At 43.3% G+C, this 18,886-nt stretch overlaps 1 protein-coding gene across 2 annotated transcripts in view; it reads left to right on the top strand.

Annotated features, from left to right (window-relative positions):
• Window positions 1-14,809: 14,809 nt before the first annotated feature.
• OLFM2 (olfactomedin 2) overlaps window positions 14,810-18,886 on the top strand; it is a gene marked incomplete at its 5' end in the record, with an annotated part of 181,102 nt that continues 177,025 nt past the window's right edge. For both annotated transcript variants that reach the window (XM_081316581.1, XM_081316580.1), the window contains one exon: window positions 14,810-14,944. In XM_081316581.1, the coding sequence (XP_081172707.1) occupies window positions 14,810-14,944 (135 nt within the window). The remainder of the gene's footprint in view (window positions 14,945-18,886) is intronic.

Here is an 18,886-nt window from a genome sequence, read left to right as displayed (position 1 = left end):
TTATTCCATTAAGATACGTGTATATGTGTGAGTAGAAATGGTTGAATCCACAGGATGAAAGACTAACTCACAGCCCGGTTGATGCCTTGGTGGATGCCTGGGAAAGGGCGGCCACTGAGGCACTCGACCGTGTTGTACTCTTGCGACCCCAGACTCAGCACAGATCCCATTGGGCCCCATGGTTTTCCGTGGAGCTCCGGGAGATGAAGCATCGGAGACGGGGTCTAGAGAGCGGTTGGAGGTCCACCCGGTCTGAATCTGACCGATTGTGACTAAGAGCCTTTACAAGGTCTTACCTCGCTGCAATGAGGACGGCGAAGTCTAATTACTTCGCTGCCCTCATCGCGTCTGCAGATAATCGCCCAGCCGCCCTGTTTAGGGTGACTTGCTCTCTCCTTAATCGGGAGACGAGGGAGGAACCCTTACAGGGATGGGCTGAGGAGTTTAGTCATCATCTGGTGGATAAAATCGCTCAGATCCGGACCGGTTTGGACTCTGACTGGGCAGAGTCTGGAATGGAGGAATCAAGCGGTCTTGAGCATGTTACCTGGACTGGGTTCGACCCTGTTTCCCCCGATGACGTCGACAGGATCATGAGGAGACTGAGTTCCACCACCTGTTTACTGGACCCGTGCCCCTCCTGGATGGTCTATGCGGAGGAGACACGAGGCTGGTTCCAAGCAGTAATATCTGCTTCCTTGAAGGAGGGTACCTTTCCCACTGCTTTGAAGGAGGCGGTGGTGAGGCCCCTCCTCAAGAAGCCTGCCCTGGATCCGGCTGTTTTAAATAACTATCGTCCGGTCTCCAACCTTCGCTTTTTGGCGAAGGCTGTTGAGAGTGTGGTAGCGCATCATCTTCCTCTGTTCCTGGAGGAAACTGATTATCTCGACCCGTACCAATCGGGTTTCAGACCTGGGCATAGCACAGAGACGACATTGGTCGCACTGGTGAATGATCTCTGGTGGGCTCGGGACAGGGGTTGTTCCTCTATCCTAGTCCTATTAGACCTCTCAGCAGCTTTTGATACCATCGACCATGGTATCCTACTGCGGCGTCTCAGGGGGCTGGGAGTGGGAGGCACCATTTTACAGTGGTTCTCCTCCTACCTCCTGGGCCGCTCGGAGTCGGTGTTGACGGGAGGGCAGAGGTCCGCCCCGAGGTCTCTCGTTTGTGGAGTCCCCCAGGGGTCGGTTCTCTCTCCCCTCCTGTTCAACATCTACATGAAACCGCTGGGCGAGCTCATTCGTGGTTTCGGGGTGGGGTATCATCAGTACGCTGATGATACCCAACTTTTTCTCTCCACCCCGAACCAACCCAGTGATGCACTCGACGTGATGTCCCGTTGCCTGGAAGCGGTCCGGGTCTGGATGGGGAGAAACAGGCTTCGTCTCAATCCTGCCAAGACTGAGTGGCTGTACATACCGGCATCTCGGATAAACCAGGTTGTTCCACCACTAATGGTGGGGGGTGAGGTGTTAACCCCCCGTCGATAGGGCTCGCAACTTGGGCATCCTCTTGGATTCATGGCTCAATTTTAAAGACCATATAGGAGCCGTGACCAGGGGGGCTTTTGCCCAGCTTCATCTGGTGTGCCAGTTGCGGCCCTATCTGGACCGAGATGCCCTACGTACAGTCACCCATGCGCTCGTGACCTCCCGGCTAGACTACTGCAACGCTCTCTACATGGGGCTGCCCTTGAGGACCACTCGGAGGCTTCAACTGGTGCAGAATGCAGCTGCGCGAGTTGTTATGGGAGTTTCCCGATACTCCCATGTAACACATCTTCTCCGTGAGCTCATTGGCTTCCGGTTGCCCTCCGGGTGAAATTCAAGGTGCTGGTAATGACCTATAAAGCTCTCAATGGCTTGGGTCCGGATTATCTAAGGGAACACCTGCTGCCAGCATCAACTTCCCATCGTCCCGTGCGCTCCCACAGGGAGGGCCTTCTCAGGGTACCGCCGGTTAAGGAATGCTGGCGGGTTATCCCCAGGGGAAGGGCGTTCTCTGTGGGTGTGCCGGCCCTTTGGAACAATCTTCCAACGGAGCTTAGGACTGCCCCCGACCTTCGCTCATTTCGCAGGGATTTTAAAACTTGGCTTTTTGAGCTGTCTGGCCCAGACTGAGGGGGTTTAATTATTTATTAATGGGGTTTTAGTTTAAATTCAGGGACTTAATTTAATTTTAGTTTTAATCGATTTTAACTTTGTATGTATGTATTTTTAATTTTTCCCTATAAACCGCCCTGAGTCCTACGGGAATAGGGTGGTATACAAGTTTAAATAATAAATAAATAAAAAATAAATAAATAAATAAATAAATAAATAAATAAATAAATAAATAAATGTCTCAAACTTTACTTCTCCAAGATTGACCAGGCCTTCATACGTGGCTCCATCTCCTGCTCTGAATTATATTGTTTTATGACTGTAATGGAACCTGTGCATTATGGTTGAAAGCCATGAAGGTTGTTAAGTGAGGCATCCATGCAATCCCCTTGCTTAATGACCCCCCCACCCCTGCTATCCCCAGTTGTTTAAGCACCCTAAATGAATGTGTGATACTGTGCAATGGAACTCACTTGTGAAGGAGCCACCACAAGCTTGTGTAATCAAATGTTGGGGTTTGATTATCTGTATTTTGCTTGATTTCATCTTTGGTTTATTTAATGGGTCAGCCAACTATTTCTGCCTACCTGATGTGATTAGAAAGGTTGGGCGTGGTCTGGGTCCTTTCAATTAAATACCATCATCTTAATGGGAGGCAGGAGGCATACTGTCTATAATAGCACTAGACCCCTGAGATTTGGATGCCCCAACCCTTCTGGGTTTTTTTATAGGACACTATAAAAATGATGGCTAGGTTCTTCCACTAATCATTGTTCCATAATGGTGGGCGACAGACACCATCTTGTGTATATTGAGTTAAATTGTTATTATATGGATGCAATACATTTGCTTTTCTTTATTTAAATGAGTGTGAACTACTCAGAGTTGCAAACGATTGGGCAGCCATATCAACTGAATGAATTAATGAAGGAAATAAACTAGTTCAAAAAAGACGGGGGCACGCGCGAGGGAAACATTGTACTGTACGAAATCAGTTCAGATTCTGCAGACAGTTTAAATAATGCTGAAGGTTCTAGGCATAAATCATTAAATAGAAGATCCCATCACTACTGCCAGCCTCGCTGTTGAAGAGAATAAGGGCAGAAAGATAAGTTGTGGAGGAGGATGGAGTCCCACTCCATTTTTAATCTTCGTTAGAACCCTAATCCTAACCCTAAAACCCAATACTTGCTCTAAGCATCTTTTATCAGGGGGGAAAAAAGCCAACCATTTACTTTCTTTAGCCTTAGAATTCTGTTGCTGGATTAAAGAGACAAAATGGAAAGGATTCAAAAGATCACTTCAGAGGTAATGAAAGCAAATCACAGAGAGAAGAAAAGACATGCGTTTAAATGTTGCCAACTGCGAGCTGTAGAAAAACCATTTTGCTGGTACATTCCGACCTTGACTAAAATACTCCCATAATTATTGATACAAAACTTTGAAAATGTACAAGGGGAAATTCTTACTGTAAAATCAACTTTTAACTCCATAAATGTCAACTCATACTAAGATTGCCACAATGCAGCTGAAGCTATTGGCATACATTTTTACATTTACTATATGAAGTAGACTAGAGTTTCTATATCTGGGCTGCAAAAGTATTTCTGTTTACTACATGGCAGCAAGGCGTTAGAATTTTTACTGTTCACTACCATCTAAAGGACATGTGGCTTTTTTTCAGCTCTAATATAAACGTTTTATTATCTTGGTTCTGGACATTCCTTTCTACAGTTCATTGCTGAGTAACATTTTTGGCCCTGAGAATTGCACATGTTTCAAGAGCACAAGCCACAGAAATATCCTTTTCACACAAAACTCCTTCCCCTACACATCAAATCTTTATTCCTAAGGTTTATAAAACCAATTCTCTCTAGAGGTGCTTGAGAGTGTATATAATCAAAATAGAATAACAATTCAATAAATTCAGTAAAACCCAGAAGGATATTATCATCACCAATATGAAAGGCCACCAAGAGATCTAGCAGGAGAAGAAGGATGGTGTCCTCACCATCCCATACTTCACGCACAAGACATTAGTGAAAACAACCAGATTCTGTTCCATCTCATAACCTGGCTTGAATCCTGATTGCCAAGTATCCAAATAATTTGTTTCTTTCAGAGCCTTCTAGCTGTTGCCCACTGTTTCCACATTCTTCCCCCAAATGAAGGCTAGATATAAGATGACACTTGTCCAGTACTGTTGGATCGTATGGAAGGTGACTTGAGAACAGGGCAGGCCAGCACTTCTTCAAGACAGCTGGAACCTCCTTAACTATCAATAAGTGAGTTAAACTACTGCCTGCATCCAACTACTTGTTCCCTCCTTTCTTTAACTAGCCAGAAGAGTCAGGGATCAAACTGGTAAAAGGTAGAGCTCCTATCATTTCCTTGAACTTTATATATCAGGGGTCCCCAACCCTCAGTCCGTAGACCGGCACCGGTTCATGGCATGCCAGAAACCAGTCCGTGCAAACCAGAGAAGCCCCATCCACAAGATGCAGGCAGCACTCGAAACCAGGACCCCCTCCGGTCCACGGAAAAACCTCTCTCCATGGAACCAATCCCTGGTGTCCAAAAGGTTGGGGGCTACTGCTATATAGCATTCATACAGAGAATCACTATAATAAGGGAAAGGCAACAATACTTATATGAAACTGGGTCTCTTGGAAGGTTTGGTATATTAACCAGGAAATTTTTCCTGTCCCTGGAAACAGCAGCAGGATACATTCTTCTCTTCTTTAAATGGCTTAGAAGTAGCAAGGGTTTGAATCTGGTAGGGTTACAGCACACTTACCAATTTTTCCTCTTTTTGCTGGAACCTCTAGATCTCAAGACAGGCAGGAAGCTTGTGGACTTCCAGAGGAACACCCCCCTCCAAGGAAGAATCTCTCTATGCATTGAAGGGAGAAATCTAAACTCAGCAATCCCTTTAAAGGAGCTCAGTTTTATTCTTTATGGAGCATAGTTTAGGTCCACATTATCACAGTCTGGAGCTGCACAGCATTTGCTAAGATAATTTGCAGTCAATAAATTCTCCGTCAATGCTCTCTTCTCGAACACCCAGCCACGGCCCAATACCGGGCCTTGAGTTGTTCAGAACGTGGCTGCAGAAGTGGCCGTGTGTGTGTGTGTGTGTGTGTGTGTGTGTCCACATGCATCCCCCGCTTGCATGAGCTGCAGGCAAGCACATGCTCTTGCGTTCCGTTTGCGCGAACAGCCGGTGGATGTGCCTGCCGCTTGTGGAAATGGAGCTGCCTTGCGCTTGCCTGCTGCTCTCCTCCCCTGCCAGGCCACAAAACCGGAAAGGTTGGAGAACTCTGGTCTAGTTATAATTCAGTTGATAAAGGAATAGAATACGTGTGCATTCTAACTTGTCATTTATAGCTCGTTTTACGGCCGTATCTTTTTGGTATCATTTTAGTATCTCCTGGAGCATTTCAGTATGACAGTTGGGCCACTAGGAGTCAAGCAGTATATACTGTAAATTTAATAAATTATTACAGTTTGCTGCATAGTCAACCAAGTGTTTAGACTGCATTTGGCAGTTTTGTCTACCTAATTAGGTCCTTTCAAAGGACCTGGGATATCACAAGATGTTAAGCTTTTCCTGACTAAAGCTGCCTTTTGCAATTGACTGGTGGTGATTTTGTCAATGCCGATGGTGTTCAAGTCTTGCCACGTGGCTAGATCTAATCAGCAGAAGAGCCGCTTAGTTCATGGTGACATTCTTCCAGGATGCAGAATCGACAGATTGTAAGGATGAGAAATTGTAGCAAAGATTAATTATTTACTATGTCGTTATTTCATGCTTGAATCTGATGTAATTTCATTGTTTCATATTTTTTTAAGCTGCTCTGAGAGGTCCAGGTAAAAAATAGCTAAGAAATTGATTTCAAGCAAATGTCAGCTTCCCCCTGGTTCTACTTTCTCTCTCTGTTTATTTCTCCCCCAGGCCTCCCATTTCCTGGGTGTCTCCATGTTAGAGAATGTGGGTGGTTTTGTGTTTAGTCTATTTCTTTCTTTCATTTTTCTGGGAAAATGGAGACGCCTTTAAAAACATATTTCTGCATTGAAATTGTGGTTATTCCCAATAAGATTATCAATATTGCCAACTAAAAAGGATGCACATATTTAAGTGTAATAAGGAGTTTTGACCACTTTCTTGGGGGGAATTGTACCTGGTGTGGTTGTGTTGTCATTCAAAGGAGACCTGAGTATCCTTTTTCTGTCCAACTTTGAAAAATGTAGGAGCCCCAGTTCTCAGAAACAAACTTCAGTCTGAAAAAGTGGAGGCTTCTAGCTTTGGAAAAAGATTGCCAATATTTTGAGCAACTACTAGAGCAGGAGTAGGCAACCTCGGCTCTTTTATGACTCATGGACTTCAACTCCCAGAATTCCTCAGTCAGCATAGCTAGCATAGCTGACTGAGGAATTCTGGGAGTTGAAGTCCATGAGTCATAAAAGAGCCGAGGTTGCCTACCCCTGTACTAGAGCAAGGGTGGGGAACCTTGGCATGGCTGGCTCAGGAATTCTGGGAGTTGAAGTCCACAAGTCATAAAAGAGCCAAGGTTTCCCACTCCCGAACTAGAGGAAGAGATTGATGCTTACCTGTGAAATCTTGCATTGAAGCCACTAGATGTCACTGTAGGATTTGAAGTGGAAGCATGGTCTCTTCCCAACTTCCTCTTTTTTTAAAGGTTCCTCATTCATGATGCTGGGTTAGTTCTGTTGCTTACTTGATGCAGAATTGAGAGCAGAAGAGTTTTGGGGCTGCCTAAAGATAGAATGCCATGTAAGTTCATCCAGACTACCATGCAATCAGCAAAGCTTAATATTGTCTGTAAAGTCCCCCCCCCCAATCTGCTTAACCACCCACGTCAATCCTTGTAATTCCAATTGTAAACATCACCTACAAGTGTTTATGGTTAAATATCCCTGCATTGGCTTTCTGAAGAAAAATCTAGTTTATGATAAAAGAAACTGGCAAATAGTTTATTTATAAGCCTGGCTTTAAACCCACACAACAAAACTCTTGTTTAGTTTTCTAATGAAAAAGGGGACTTTGCAAATGTTGTAGGTAACCTATTCCATTACTGCTTTTTTTTGTATGTGTGTACTTTCAAGTTAGTCCTGACTCCTGGTAACAGCCTGGACAAGTTCCTTCAGTTTCCTGGCCAAGATTTTGGAAGTGTTTTGCCTTTGCCTGATTCCTAGGATTGGTCCAAAGTCACCCAGATGGCTTCATTCATAAGGCTGGAGTAGAACTCATTGTCTCCTGGTTTCTAGCATGGTGTCTTAACCATTGTACCAAACTGGCTTTCACTAAAATACTATTATTGATTTTTTTTATTTTTAAAAAAGTTTATTGTTTTCTTGTACACAGTGCATGAACTGAAATCATGAATTATTTTTGAAACATTGCATATATTTTCAACCAAAAGGTTTCACCTGTTCACCTTCCCAAGAATTTCCCTAGAATAGCCTCTTCTCTTAACAAAACAAAACCATGCATGGGGAAAAATAATCGTGTTTTACAATTATATAGTAATTAATTACTACTCTCCGAAAGATATTTTGTTGACAAGTGATCCTATACCTATGGCTATCTCACTTTGTGCATTTCTTGGCAATGGAAAGCTATCTGCAATCTTTACTACTCTTACCTTAAAATGCCTTCCGGAACAAAAATCCTGATCATACTTCAAAATGTATCATGAAATGTTGAGGTCAGTTCAAGCCTTTGGAGCCATTTTTGTTGTTGTTTAATTCAGACAGAGGAAAAGCAAATGTGTACAGTAGTGGTAGTTCTTTGCAATCGGTGCTATGTCCCAAAATTAATTAAAGCAGATTGAAGCATTATCTCCTATCTTTTGAACTAGCTTGCACTCCAAAGCAATTCACAACAGCAAAGCAAAAGACAAAAGGCTAATTAACTGATATAAAAAAATAGTTAAAAATGATCGATACAGACTGGTTTCTTTCACTGAACCAACCACAAAGTGATAGGATCATATGGAATGCCCACCTTAGCACAGCATTAATCTGAAGAGTTAGCTTTCCGTGTGAATTCAACCATAGCTGAATAGCAGTTGCATGAATTTTGATAATGTAACCGTTTAGTCATGCCTTTTGTTTGGATTTGTCCTTCTGTAACACGTAAAGGAATGAAGGGTTGAATATAGCATCTCAAAACTAGCAGATTAATAAGAGGTAACATTGTCCCAGGATAGGATGTGAAGATATAAGAGAGTGAAACTTTTCTGAAGTCAAGTTTGACCCTGGGTGGAAGAACTATCTGGAATTTCTCAACTTGAGATGGTGTGGTGCCTTTCCTTCAAAAGGAGTTGAGCCAGTATTTCCTATTCATTCTGCTAAGTGGATTTCTGGAGTCTTGACAGCAATATCATTGAGCTTAACATTTACCCAACTATGCACTCCTGGGAAAATGAGTATAAATAAGCTCCTGGACAATTGGCACACCGATAGCAATTATATCTCGCCTATCTGTGTTTCAGTCAATTTGTGTTTGTTTTCCTTAACACACACACACACATGTATGCACGCACACTGTTCTGTACCAGCCTGCTACCGGCCCTGCAGAAAAAGCAGGGACAACCCCTTTACAAACGGCAAGAGGCTGGAATAAAGCCTGCCAAATTTATTAACATAAAACAGACACCAACCATGAAACAGGAGCTATGAAACAGGAACTATTCAAGCGGTTGCCTTCAGCAAACCAGCCCTCCCACACATTCCCCTTTTATACAGTTCAGGGAATGGCTTCTCTCTGCCTCCTTCCGAGGTGCCCCATTGCCTTCCTCTGTTTACTCCTGATTGACTGCCTCCTGCGTCGGGCGTCCTTGAACAGGGCCAGCTGTGGGTCATCTTCATCCACGCTGTCAGGCTCACACAGCTGGGTCTCCATCGTGACCAGGTGGGAGGGGCCTGGCTGAGGGCTCTGCGGAGCCTCAAGGCCATCATCAGCAAGCTCTTCAACACCCCCCTCCTCCTCCTCTGAGTCGTCCGACCCAACTGCCGAACCCACAGGCTGACCCTGAATCACAACACACACGTACACTATGGCAAGTTGTAGAAAAAGGAGAATGAAATAATTCTAACAATTTGCAAATCATGTTTTGATGTTGGATCCTCCTCTTGGCCTTGGTTATAAGAAATGGTATGGCAATGGCCACAGATTGCAGTCAGGGTGGCCCTACATTTAATAAATACCCTGGAAAGAAGTAACTTTGGCAAGTCCATATGTTGATAAAGGTTGACTCTTAACATTCAGAAACTGGCTGATTCTATTTTCAGTTCACAGAGATTCTATTGAAAATGAAGTGCCCAAAGTCTAAAGTCTAGATCTATTATAGAAAATCAAATAGGATGAAATTGAAACATGGGAAGCAAATTCAGTGTGAATAACTCTTGTTCAATGCTTGTAGTCTAGTGATACGATTTTCTAAGCTTGTTTATTATTAGAATACTCTTATCAACTTGGAAAAAAAGTCCAAATCATTTCTTTCCTTCATAGATACACACCTAGGCTTTATGTCTTGGGATAAACAATTTTATCTAAGGATATAATGAAGAAGTCCAATTCAGCAAAATGTTGCATGGTTTCATGTGTTTCATTGTAATGGACCAGATATACTGAATCATACTATGTATGTCTACCTGGAAGTATTTTTATTTTACAAATATATTTCTGACAGTATTTCAGAAGGCATTACAGAGCAGACTGTTCACTCAGGCATTGGAGTAGGGTAAATAAAAGCTCTTTCTGATGTTTTGGATACACCTATTTTAGTGTTGGCTGTCTGGATTTTAATCTTCATTAATTTTATTATATTTTCCTTTATTTCGTTGTGTTTTATCTGGCTTTCCTCATGTTGTGAGCTGTCCGGTGTTGTGTGGTACTGAAATTGAATTAAATAAAAGATAGATAGGACTGAGTGACTGAGTTCTTTTTTTTCTCTTCCTAATCTCACTGTCTCAGGAATTGGAATTCCCCAACAAACTAACATTTTCAGAAAGTGCAAATTACCCAACTCTGTATCAAGTGATTCTGAATTAAATTTGTCAGGTTCAATTTTACCCCCACTTGGAAGAGGAACTGCAGCAACAAGCAGGCCAACAGGTATAGGATACTGCTATTTAAATGACATCTCTACATGCCCCTCATTATATGACCACAGGTGCCTAGAAAGTATGGCTAAAAAAATCACATTGTCAAAGATGAAGACTGGGTACTCTTCCATTGTTAAGCGAAGAGACTCCTGGCAGTGGATTTTTTTTTCCCCATTTGAGTAGGACACCAATTTTCCCTCATGGCTGACTGGCTCAGAGCCATTGGAATTATGCAAAGGATTCCAGCAAAAAACAAAATAAAGATTGGTTGAGATAATTCAGATTATGAGTGTTAAAGAGATACCAATGCCTCTAGATTTTGTTTCTGAGAAAGAATTGCCATTAACATACATTAGGCCAATGTAGAGGGAAATTGATAGCATTGGCTTCCTAAACTCTAGCTGCCTCTTCACTTTTAAGTACTGCAAGGCAAATGCAAGTAGTTCTGAAATAAATTGAGCCAGAAAATTGATGTGACAGAACATGCAGGCCACTTGACTTGCATATAACTTTTGTCAATATGATAGGTAGAATGTTCTTTCTAATAGCTTTAAAAAATTTTTCCTGATCAGGACTGAATGACCAGGCTTTAAAGATTTGTTTATGGATAAGATATGGGAAGAAGAGGATTTTTTTTGTTGTTAAAATATAGATGTCATTATTTCTGGTATGTGTATGGAGTTTTGAGAGGAGACAAAGACAAAAATGATAAGAAATTAACTTGTGAGATACTACTGGAAGGAATTAAAGATAAAGATTTTTTAATATGTTGCTATTTCTGGTGGCTCTTAATGCAGTTTTTTTAAAAAAACTTAAGTTTGAATAATTTTAAAGATTTGTTTATAGGTAAGAGAACATATGGGAAGAGGAAATGTTTTGTTGTATTTTTAGATAAAATTATAAGTTACTATGTTAAAAGAGCCTTGGTGGAGCAGTGGGCTAATGCCTCCTTAAGTAACACCAGCTGCCTGCAATTAGTGCAGGTTCGCATCCCACCAGGCTCAAGGTTGACTCAGCCTTCCATCCTTCCGAGGTAGGTAAAATGAGGACCCAGATTGTTGGGGGCAATTAAGCTGACTTTGTAATAATGCCGCTTGGGGTGTGTGTGAAAGCCCTAATAAGCAGGCATATACATAGAATGAAGGCTGTTGCTAAGCACATTGATTTGTGCTTCTTAGATTGTAAGCCGCCCTGAGTCTTCGGAGAAGGGGGGGATACAAATGGGATTAAAAAAAAGGAAAGGAAAGGAATATGAAAATGATTTACTTGATTAAGGTTAAATATATTTGTTGTTATTTCTGGTAACTCTTAATCAGCCTTGGCTCATTCAGATTGAAAGACTATGCTTTATAATTTGTTTAAGACAAGAGAAGAGATATGGAAAAAAAGAGCTCTTTGGTCGAAATGTTAGAGAATGTGATAATTTATTGAAATGATTTTTACTTGTCTTGATGAAGAGGGAAAAACCTCTTTGCATAACTTTTTCCTCTTTTCCCCCCTATATATTTCTTCTTTCCTTTTCTTCCTTTTCAGCTGCACTTTTCATTTTTGTTTTCTTTTCATACATATCTTAATTTGTATTAGTTTTTTTAACCTTTGCATTTTTGGACTTTAATAAAATTTACTATTAAAATGCATATGATGGATATCTAATTAAGCATGGTGGCAATACAGAATCTTCCCCCCCCGAACTCTTTCAAATGACGTGTTTACCTTCAGAAACATTTTGAAAGATGCATATATGTGTTCTATCTTTTATGTACAGCGTTAACTCAGATAATAGAAGTTTCACCAACCATGCTTAAAACTCTTTGAATATTTCTTTTTTAAATTCAAATTGCCCTCTGCCTTTGTGCTCAGATTCAGAGTATCTTGATGGAGTGCTAGGTTGAAATCTCAGTTTCTATGGGTTCCAGGGATCAGTTCAAAGCCAATGACTTGGTATCCCATCTCTATCTTGTAACTTGTATCTATCTTGTAAAATATGTAGAATGGGGATTACAGTGACCTGATTTCAACTGTAAAAATGAAAGTAAGATCAGTAGAATCAAGTCAGAATGCAATTAGGCAATGATCCTTTCATATCCAGAAAAAAAACATTAGGCGGGCAAATAATAATATAATGACAATGTTGTTGGTTTCTGCCATGACATCCCTAAATGTGGAGCGTTTTAATACAATATCCCATTTATATCCCGCCCTTCTCCGAAGACTCAGGGCGGCTTACAATTTTTAAGCACAAACCAATGTGCTTAGCAATAGCCTTCATTCTATGTATATGCCTGCTTATTAGGGCTTTCGCCCCCCCCCCAAGCAGCATTATTACAAAGTCAGCTTATTGCCCCTAACAATCTGGGTCCTCATTTTACCTACCTCTGAAGGATGGAAGGCTGAGTCAACCTTGAGCCTGGTGGGACTCGAACCTGCACTAATTGCAGGCAGCTGGTGTTACTTAAGGAGGCATTAGCCCACTGCTCCACCAAGGCATTTGTCATTTGGCATTCATAGAACTGGAGATAATGACTCAACAAGTTCAAGTTATGTTCTGTGTTCTGGGCTTAACTGTAAAACTCAGTTTTAGCTTGTAAGTAAGTTTAGAATTGGGCTTCTGTCTGCACAGTGAATGTAGTAGGAGTTATTTCTAAGACAGTGACCATGCAACAATATCATGTGTTCATATTTAAATCCAGTTATGTCCAGTGGGATTTGACTCTACATTATTTGCTATTCAGCAGGCCACTGTTGTGATTCAGGGTCAGCCTGTGGGTTCGGCAGTTGGGTCGGACGACTCAGAGGAGGAGGGGGGTGTTGAAGAGCTTGCTGAGGAGATTGGACAGCTTGATGAGAGCCCTCAGCCAGGCCCCTCTCATCTGGTCACGACGCAGACCCAGCTGTGTGAGCCTGACAGCGTGGATGAAGATGACCCACAGCTGGCCCTGTTCAAGGATGCCCGACGCAGGAGGCAGTCAATCAGGAGTAAACAGAGGAAGGCAATGGGGCTCCTCGGAAGGAGGCAGAGAGAAGCCACGCCCTGAACTGTATTTAAGGGGGAATGCGTGGGAGGGCTGGTTTGCTGAAGGCAACCGCTTGAAAAGCTCCTGTTTCTTGGTTCGTGTCTTGTTCTATTTGTTTTTGTAGCAATAAATTTGGCAGGCGTAATTCCAGCCTCTTGTAAAAGGGGTTGTCCCTGCCTTTTCTGCAGGGCCGGTAGCAGGCTGGTACAGAACAGCCACGCCTCTACACACGAAAGTTAAATTGAGATCAGAGTGTTGAGAGGTGAAGGATTTTACAAATTTAACAAGGTAACCCATTAAATTCTAGAAGATTTACTGCCTGGTTAATATCTTTAGCTATGCACTGCACAGCCCGTGGAGCCCATGCACAACAGGACTGAATAACACTGAATAACAAGGATTACTGGAGCAAGAAAGATTCGTACAACCTACTCCAGAAGATATCACAGAGTAGATGAGCCAGGAAGCTCTCTAAGAGCAAGAAAACAGGGCAGGGCGAAGAGTAATTTTCAGTGGGGTAAAGTTTGGCAAGCTGGCACTGGGGCGACATTGACACCCATATGGGAAAGGTGATTTTGGTAACGCACTAACAAGAAGATCTAAGTAAGCCATTATCTACCATCCTTAAAAAAAAAGACGAATCCGTTGCAGGGAGGCTGAGGGAGGGTGGTCTGCAGACAAGGAAATGGAAAACCCTCGTCTAGTCTGTAGAAATGAGTGGTCGGGAAGCTCACTAGTGTTTGGTGCAGGAGTTATAAGGAGACTGGATGAGATTTCCTGCTGCGTTTCATTGATGATGATTTATTTATTTTATTTATTTTTATTTTTATTCCATTTATATCCCGCCGTTCTCCCAAGACTCAGGGCGGCTTACAAGCTTAGCAGTAGCCTTCATTCTATGTATATGCCTGCTTATTAGGGCTTTCACACACACACACACACACACACACACCCCAAGCGGCATTATTACAAAGTCAGCTTAATTGCCCCCAACAATCTGGGTCCTCATTTTACCTACCTCGGAGGGATGGAAGGCTGAGTCAACCTTGAGCCTGGTGGGATGCGAACCTGCACTAATTGCAGGCAGCTGCAGGCAGCTGGTGTTACTTAAGGAGGCATTAGCCCACTGCTCCAGTGATGATGATGATGAGGAGGATGAGGATGAGGAGGAGACTGGCAGGGAGGGAGGCCTTCAGTAAGTGGCACCTTACTCAGAGGTAGATTAAGGATGGCATCCTTTTACTCGAGAAACCGCAGTCCGAGCTGCCCCGTCTCGTTTGCTCGCTCCTGTTTCCTTTCCTTTGAGTCTGGCTTCTCCTCCCGCCTCTCCCCACTCCGAGGCGGCTCGGCCAGTGGCCGGCGGCCCTGTGACGTCACAGAGGACGGGTCTTTATAAGGAGGGGCGCGGGAGAAGCGTCCGCTTTCTCGGCTCAGCAGCCTGGGCGGAGTGGCGGGTCCGCCGGGAAGCGGCAGCCTTCCGGGATGGGCAGATGAGCCGGGAGGGGGGCTGCGTCGCGGGCTTCGCCGGAGGGCGAGGGGCATGAGGCAGGGGGCGACATGACCGTGCCGCTGCTGAAGATCGGCGCCGTGCTCAGCACCATGGCCATGGTCACCAACTGGATGTCCCAGACGCTGCCTTCTCTCGTGGGGCTGAATGGTACCATCTCCCAGGCCGGCACCTCCGAGAGAAGCGTGAGTTCTCCTCTTCTCTCTTCTCTCTCTCTCTCTCTCTCTCTCTCTCTCTCTCTCTCTCTCTCTCTCTCTCTCTCTCCCCCCCAATAAAAGAATCCTGGCTGCCCCACGGCTGTCCCTTCGAGGCGACGGACCTCGCTTAGTGGCTCTAGAGGGCTGATCGCCTGACTTTTGGCGGGAAGGGGGAGCCTTGCCCTTCCCGTCCTTCGCTTCTAACTCTCAGCTGCGCCAAAGGAGCGAGGCGGAGAAGTTGCCTCTTTTTTTTTCCTCCCCCCCCCTTCCTCCGACGCGGTTTCCCCTGAGCATTCCCGGCTTGCTCCCTTCGCCATTCCGACGAGACGGGTTTCTCCAGCTGAGGCTGGCGCTTGTTTTCTAAGTTGCGTCGCGAAGAGTGTTTTGGGGCTACTGGGCAATGAGATCTAGCGCCAAAGCCGCCTTTCTCCTAACCTTGGAGGGAAAGCCTGGACTTTTTTTCTTTTTTCCCCCCCTGCTTGGCCATTCCTGCTTCTGCTTAGATGCACGCGCGCGTGTAAAATGTTGGGAAGACAACTTCGTTTTCAGGCGAGTCTTCGGTGGGGGAAGGTTGTAGGAAACGAGATATTAAACCAAGCCCCCTTTATGTAGGAGTAGGCGGCCTCGCGGCCAAGGCTTCACACCAACCGGGAGGGAAATAAAGGATCGTTGCCCGCTCGCGGCGGAATCGAGATTTGGGAGTTTTGTTTTTTTAAAAAAAAAAAAAAAAGTTGGAACTTTGAAAAATTGCAGAGCGGGGTAAGATTAGTCTTCGACATTTGGAATGGGGATTATGACAGATTGGGGACTGAGGTGTGCTTCCTCAATTAATTTGGACATCTCCTGATTGCCGGACCAGAAGCCCTATAATCCTCAATAGGAGATGAAGGGCGCGGATCCCTTCTGCTCTCTAGGCAATAAAATACTAAGTCGCTTGAAATTATTATCTAAAGTACTTCTGAATGGATGTGTGTGGTGCCCCTGTTGCCACTCTCTCTTAATTCACAACAGAACTGCTTCTGTCTGAACCGTCTCCTCTGCCCAGATGTCTTCAACCCGATTGGGAGCTTTTATTCTCAGCTTCTTTTGAGGGTGGTTAGGATTCTTTCACGCTTTCCATCTCTTCTAAAGGCTGAAGGGGTTTGGGGAGGAAAGACTACATGTCTTCCTTTTCCTACTGCCCTCTTTTTTTTCTTTTTTCTTTAATCAATGTTTCCTCTGAAAACCGTGTTATATGATCCCTCCAACGATTCTGCTATGCAACCCCTCCTGAAATGAAAAGAGAGATTCTGCCCCCCCCACCCCCACCCCAAAAAGCATTCTCCTAACTGTGGCTAGTCCTGGCTGCAGCGGATCACTTCTCTGGATTCCTCCTAGCCTCTTCCAGGGAACTGTCTTGCCTTGCGCAATGATTGGTGTCTTTGGGATTTCCACACCGTTCTCCCTTTTCTGAAAACCTCAGTGCCAGTCCTACCCAAACACTCTGATTTCTCCAGGCTCATTGAGTTCGTTTGGATCGATTGCTTTATTATTTCTTTTCAGCTGGGAGACAGAATTAACGATTCTCTCCTTCCCGTTGTTTTTTTTTCTTTATGCTTGTCTGAGTAGATTTTTTTTCCCCACCAGTGGAAAACTTTCACCAATTCTTAAAGGAGAAATGCTCATCTCCATAAGTCTGAGTAGTTATAATGGGGAAGAAAGCACGGGAGGACTGGTTCTGGAACATAGTGGAATTGGTGGATTAGTGTTTGTGCCTGAGATGTGTCGATTTCCCGATGTGGTTGTACACAAAAGTGCAACAAAACCTATTCTTCCACTATGTAGGATTCCTTTGATGTTTAAAGCTTTGAAATAGTGTCTCTGTTTATGTTTGTGGAATAAGAATAAGCTTCAAATAGTAGTAGCAGCAGCAGCAAGTCAATAAATGTTTAGAGTAGGAAATGCCCATAAAGGTTTTAGATAAACACATTGGGTCTGATCCTCTCCCAATTTTGCTTCTGTCTCCATTTACCTGTCTGTATCCAAACCCACATGCACATGAAGCAGTTAGAAAACCCCCAGCCCATAAACTCTTGAAAAGGAATCCCCACATCCTGGGTGAGGTTGTAGCTGTGAGCTGCTGATTTTGAAATTGCTGGATAGGTTGATGGACTGTAATGCATAGATACCCTAAGGGTATTTCCTCAGCATTAAATAGAAAGGAAGCAATAGGATTGGAATATGGTTCTCCACATAGGAACTGGAGAGGATCTTTGGAGATGGGATGGAGATGTAGGTCTGCTGCCAATTATAGGCGTCTCATTGTGAAGCTTAAGGGCACATTGATTTATATACCCATGTGTTGGAGTTACTCTAATGACTGTTATTTCATAGTACAGCAAGTGATGCAAATTTGTACATATGGCTTGCTAGCTCCTTACTGTCTATAAATTCCACAAGTAAAATGTGTGTACAGTTTACATGTCCGGTTAATTGTAGGGAGGAGGGAGAAATGAGCTAAGAAAGAAGGTGGATGTCAAATCCTCTGCTCTTTCTATGACATTAATGTCTAGGAGTTGATAGGACCAATGCTTCTTAGGGCTGGGAGAAGGAGCTTCCTGATCATAAATAATAAAAAAAAATATTACAAGCAAAAGCAGATGGGGCTGGTAGATAAGCAAAGGTGTCAATGTCCTGGAATGGGCAAATCCTAAGGTGGAAATGGACTTCCTATTGCCTGGAGAGAAAGTGAAGGTTAGCAGTGGTGACTGAAAATACACTTGGAACAAATGAATGAATGGATCTCTGCCAAGAAGCTTCTAGATCATCCTGGAGCTCTGCCGGATGCCACCTATTCATTCCAAGGAATCCAGCTTTGTCAGCTGCAGCAAAGCTATCCACTTGAACGCTCATCTCTTATTTCTTTCTTCAGTGTATTCACCTGATGTAGATCAAGCCAGTTGTAAGTTGTCTATTTCACAGTGTAAAGGCTGAGGTCCCAGTGGGAAGGAAAATGAACATCACAGCTTTCAATTTGAAGTGCTAATTCCTTTCGATTTGGCACAACATGGTCTATCCTTATCTCAGTCAAGTGCCTTAGGGCACTTTTCATACATGAGATTTACATTTTCCATTGCATATCCTACTCCTCTAATCTGGATGTAAAACCAACATATTCTAGAAAGTGTATGCTTAATCAGAAAAAAGGTTTCTATCTGCATTTTAGGTGTTCTGAGAGTATTCACACATGTACATATTAAAAAGCTAAAAATGTGTGTTTAATGTTACACATGGTAATAAGTCATCGTGTCCTTGAGTGGCCTCTTAGTAGGACTCTCTGTGGACAAAATTAGAATTGGATGAGAGGTATGCCATGTAAGAAATCACCATAGTTGTACCTTCCCTGTTGGGTTTTTTATTCTGTACAGACAATGCAAATAGCTCGCTGCAAAACCCAAAAGAATCCCATGATACTGTCCAGCTTTTACACAACACTGTGGCTTATTTTTCCTCTTACAATAAATCCTTATACCTTCATATGGGTTAGGAAGTGGTCTTGCCTAGACTATTTCCCAACACACAGGAGACGAGGCATTCAGATGTAAATTTTCTTCCTGCAGTTTAGAGGTTGATGCAAACTGTTAAGAACCAAATTCTACAACTTTCGTTTTTCTTGAATTGGTGGGGATTTGGAAAAAAATAAATAAACCAGGGCACAAAGCAAGATGCTGTCAGCTATTCTGGCTAAATTTAAATTAGACTATACATTTCACCTATAGTTCTTGATTTTGTGCCCATTGTTGGCTGCACAGTATGCTCTTATTAACTGTAGTCGTCTCCCATTGGGGCTGTGGTGATAGAAATGTTTTGACATTTATCTGATGCAAGCTATCACACTGTTGAATTGATATGTTTGGGTCTATCCCAGGCATTGGGAGATATGGTAAAATA

This window comes from Vipera berus (assembly GCF_964194415.1).
Source record: "Vipera berus genome assembly, chromosome: 2".
In the NCBI taxonomy this organism is placed as follows: domain Eukaryota; kingdom Metazoa; phylum Chordata; class Lepidosauria; order Squamata; family Viperidae; genus Vipera; species Vipera berus.
This window is presented reverse-complemented; position numbering and strand designations above follow the sequence as displayed.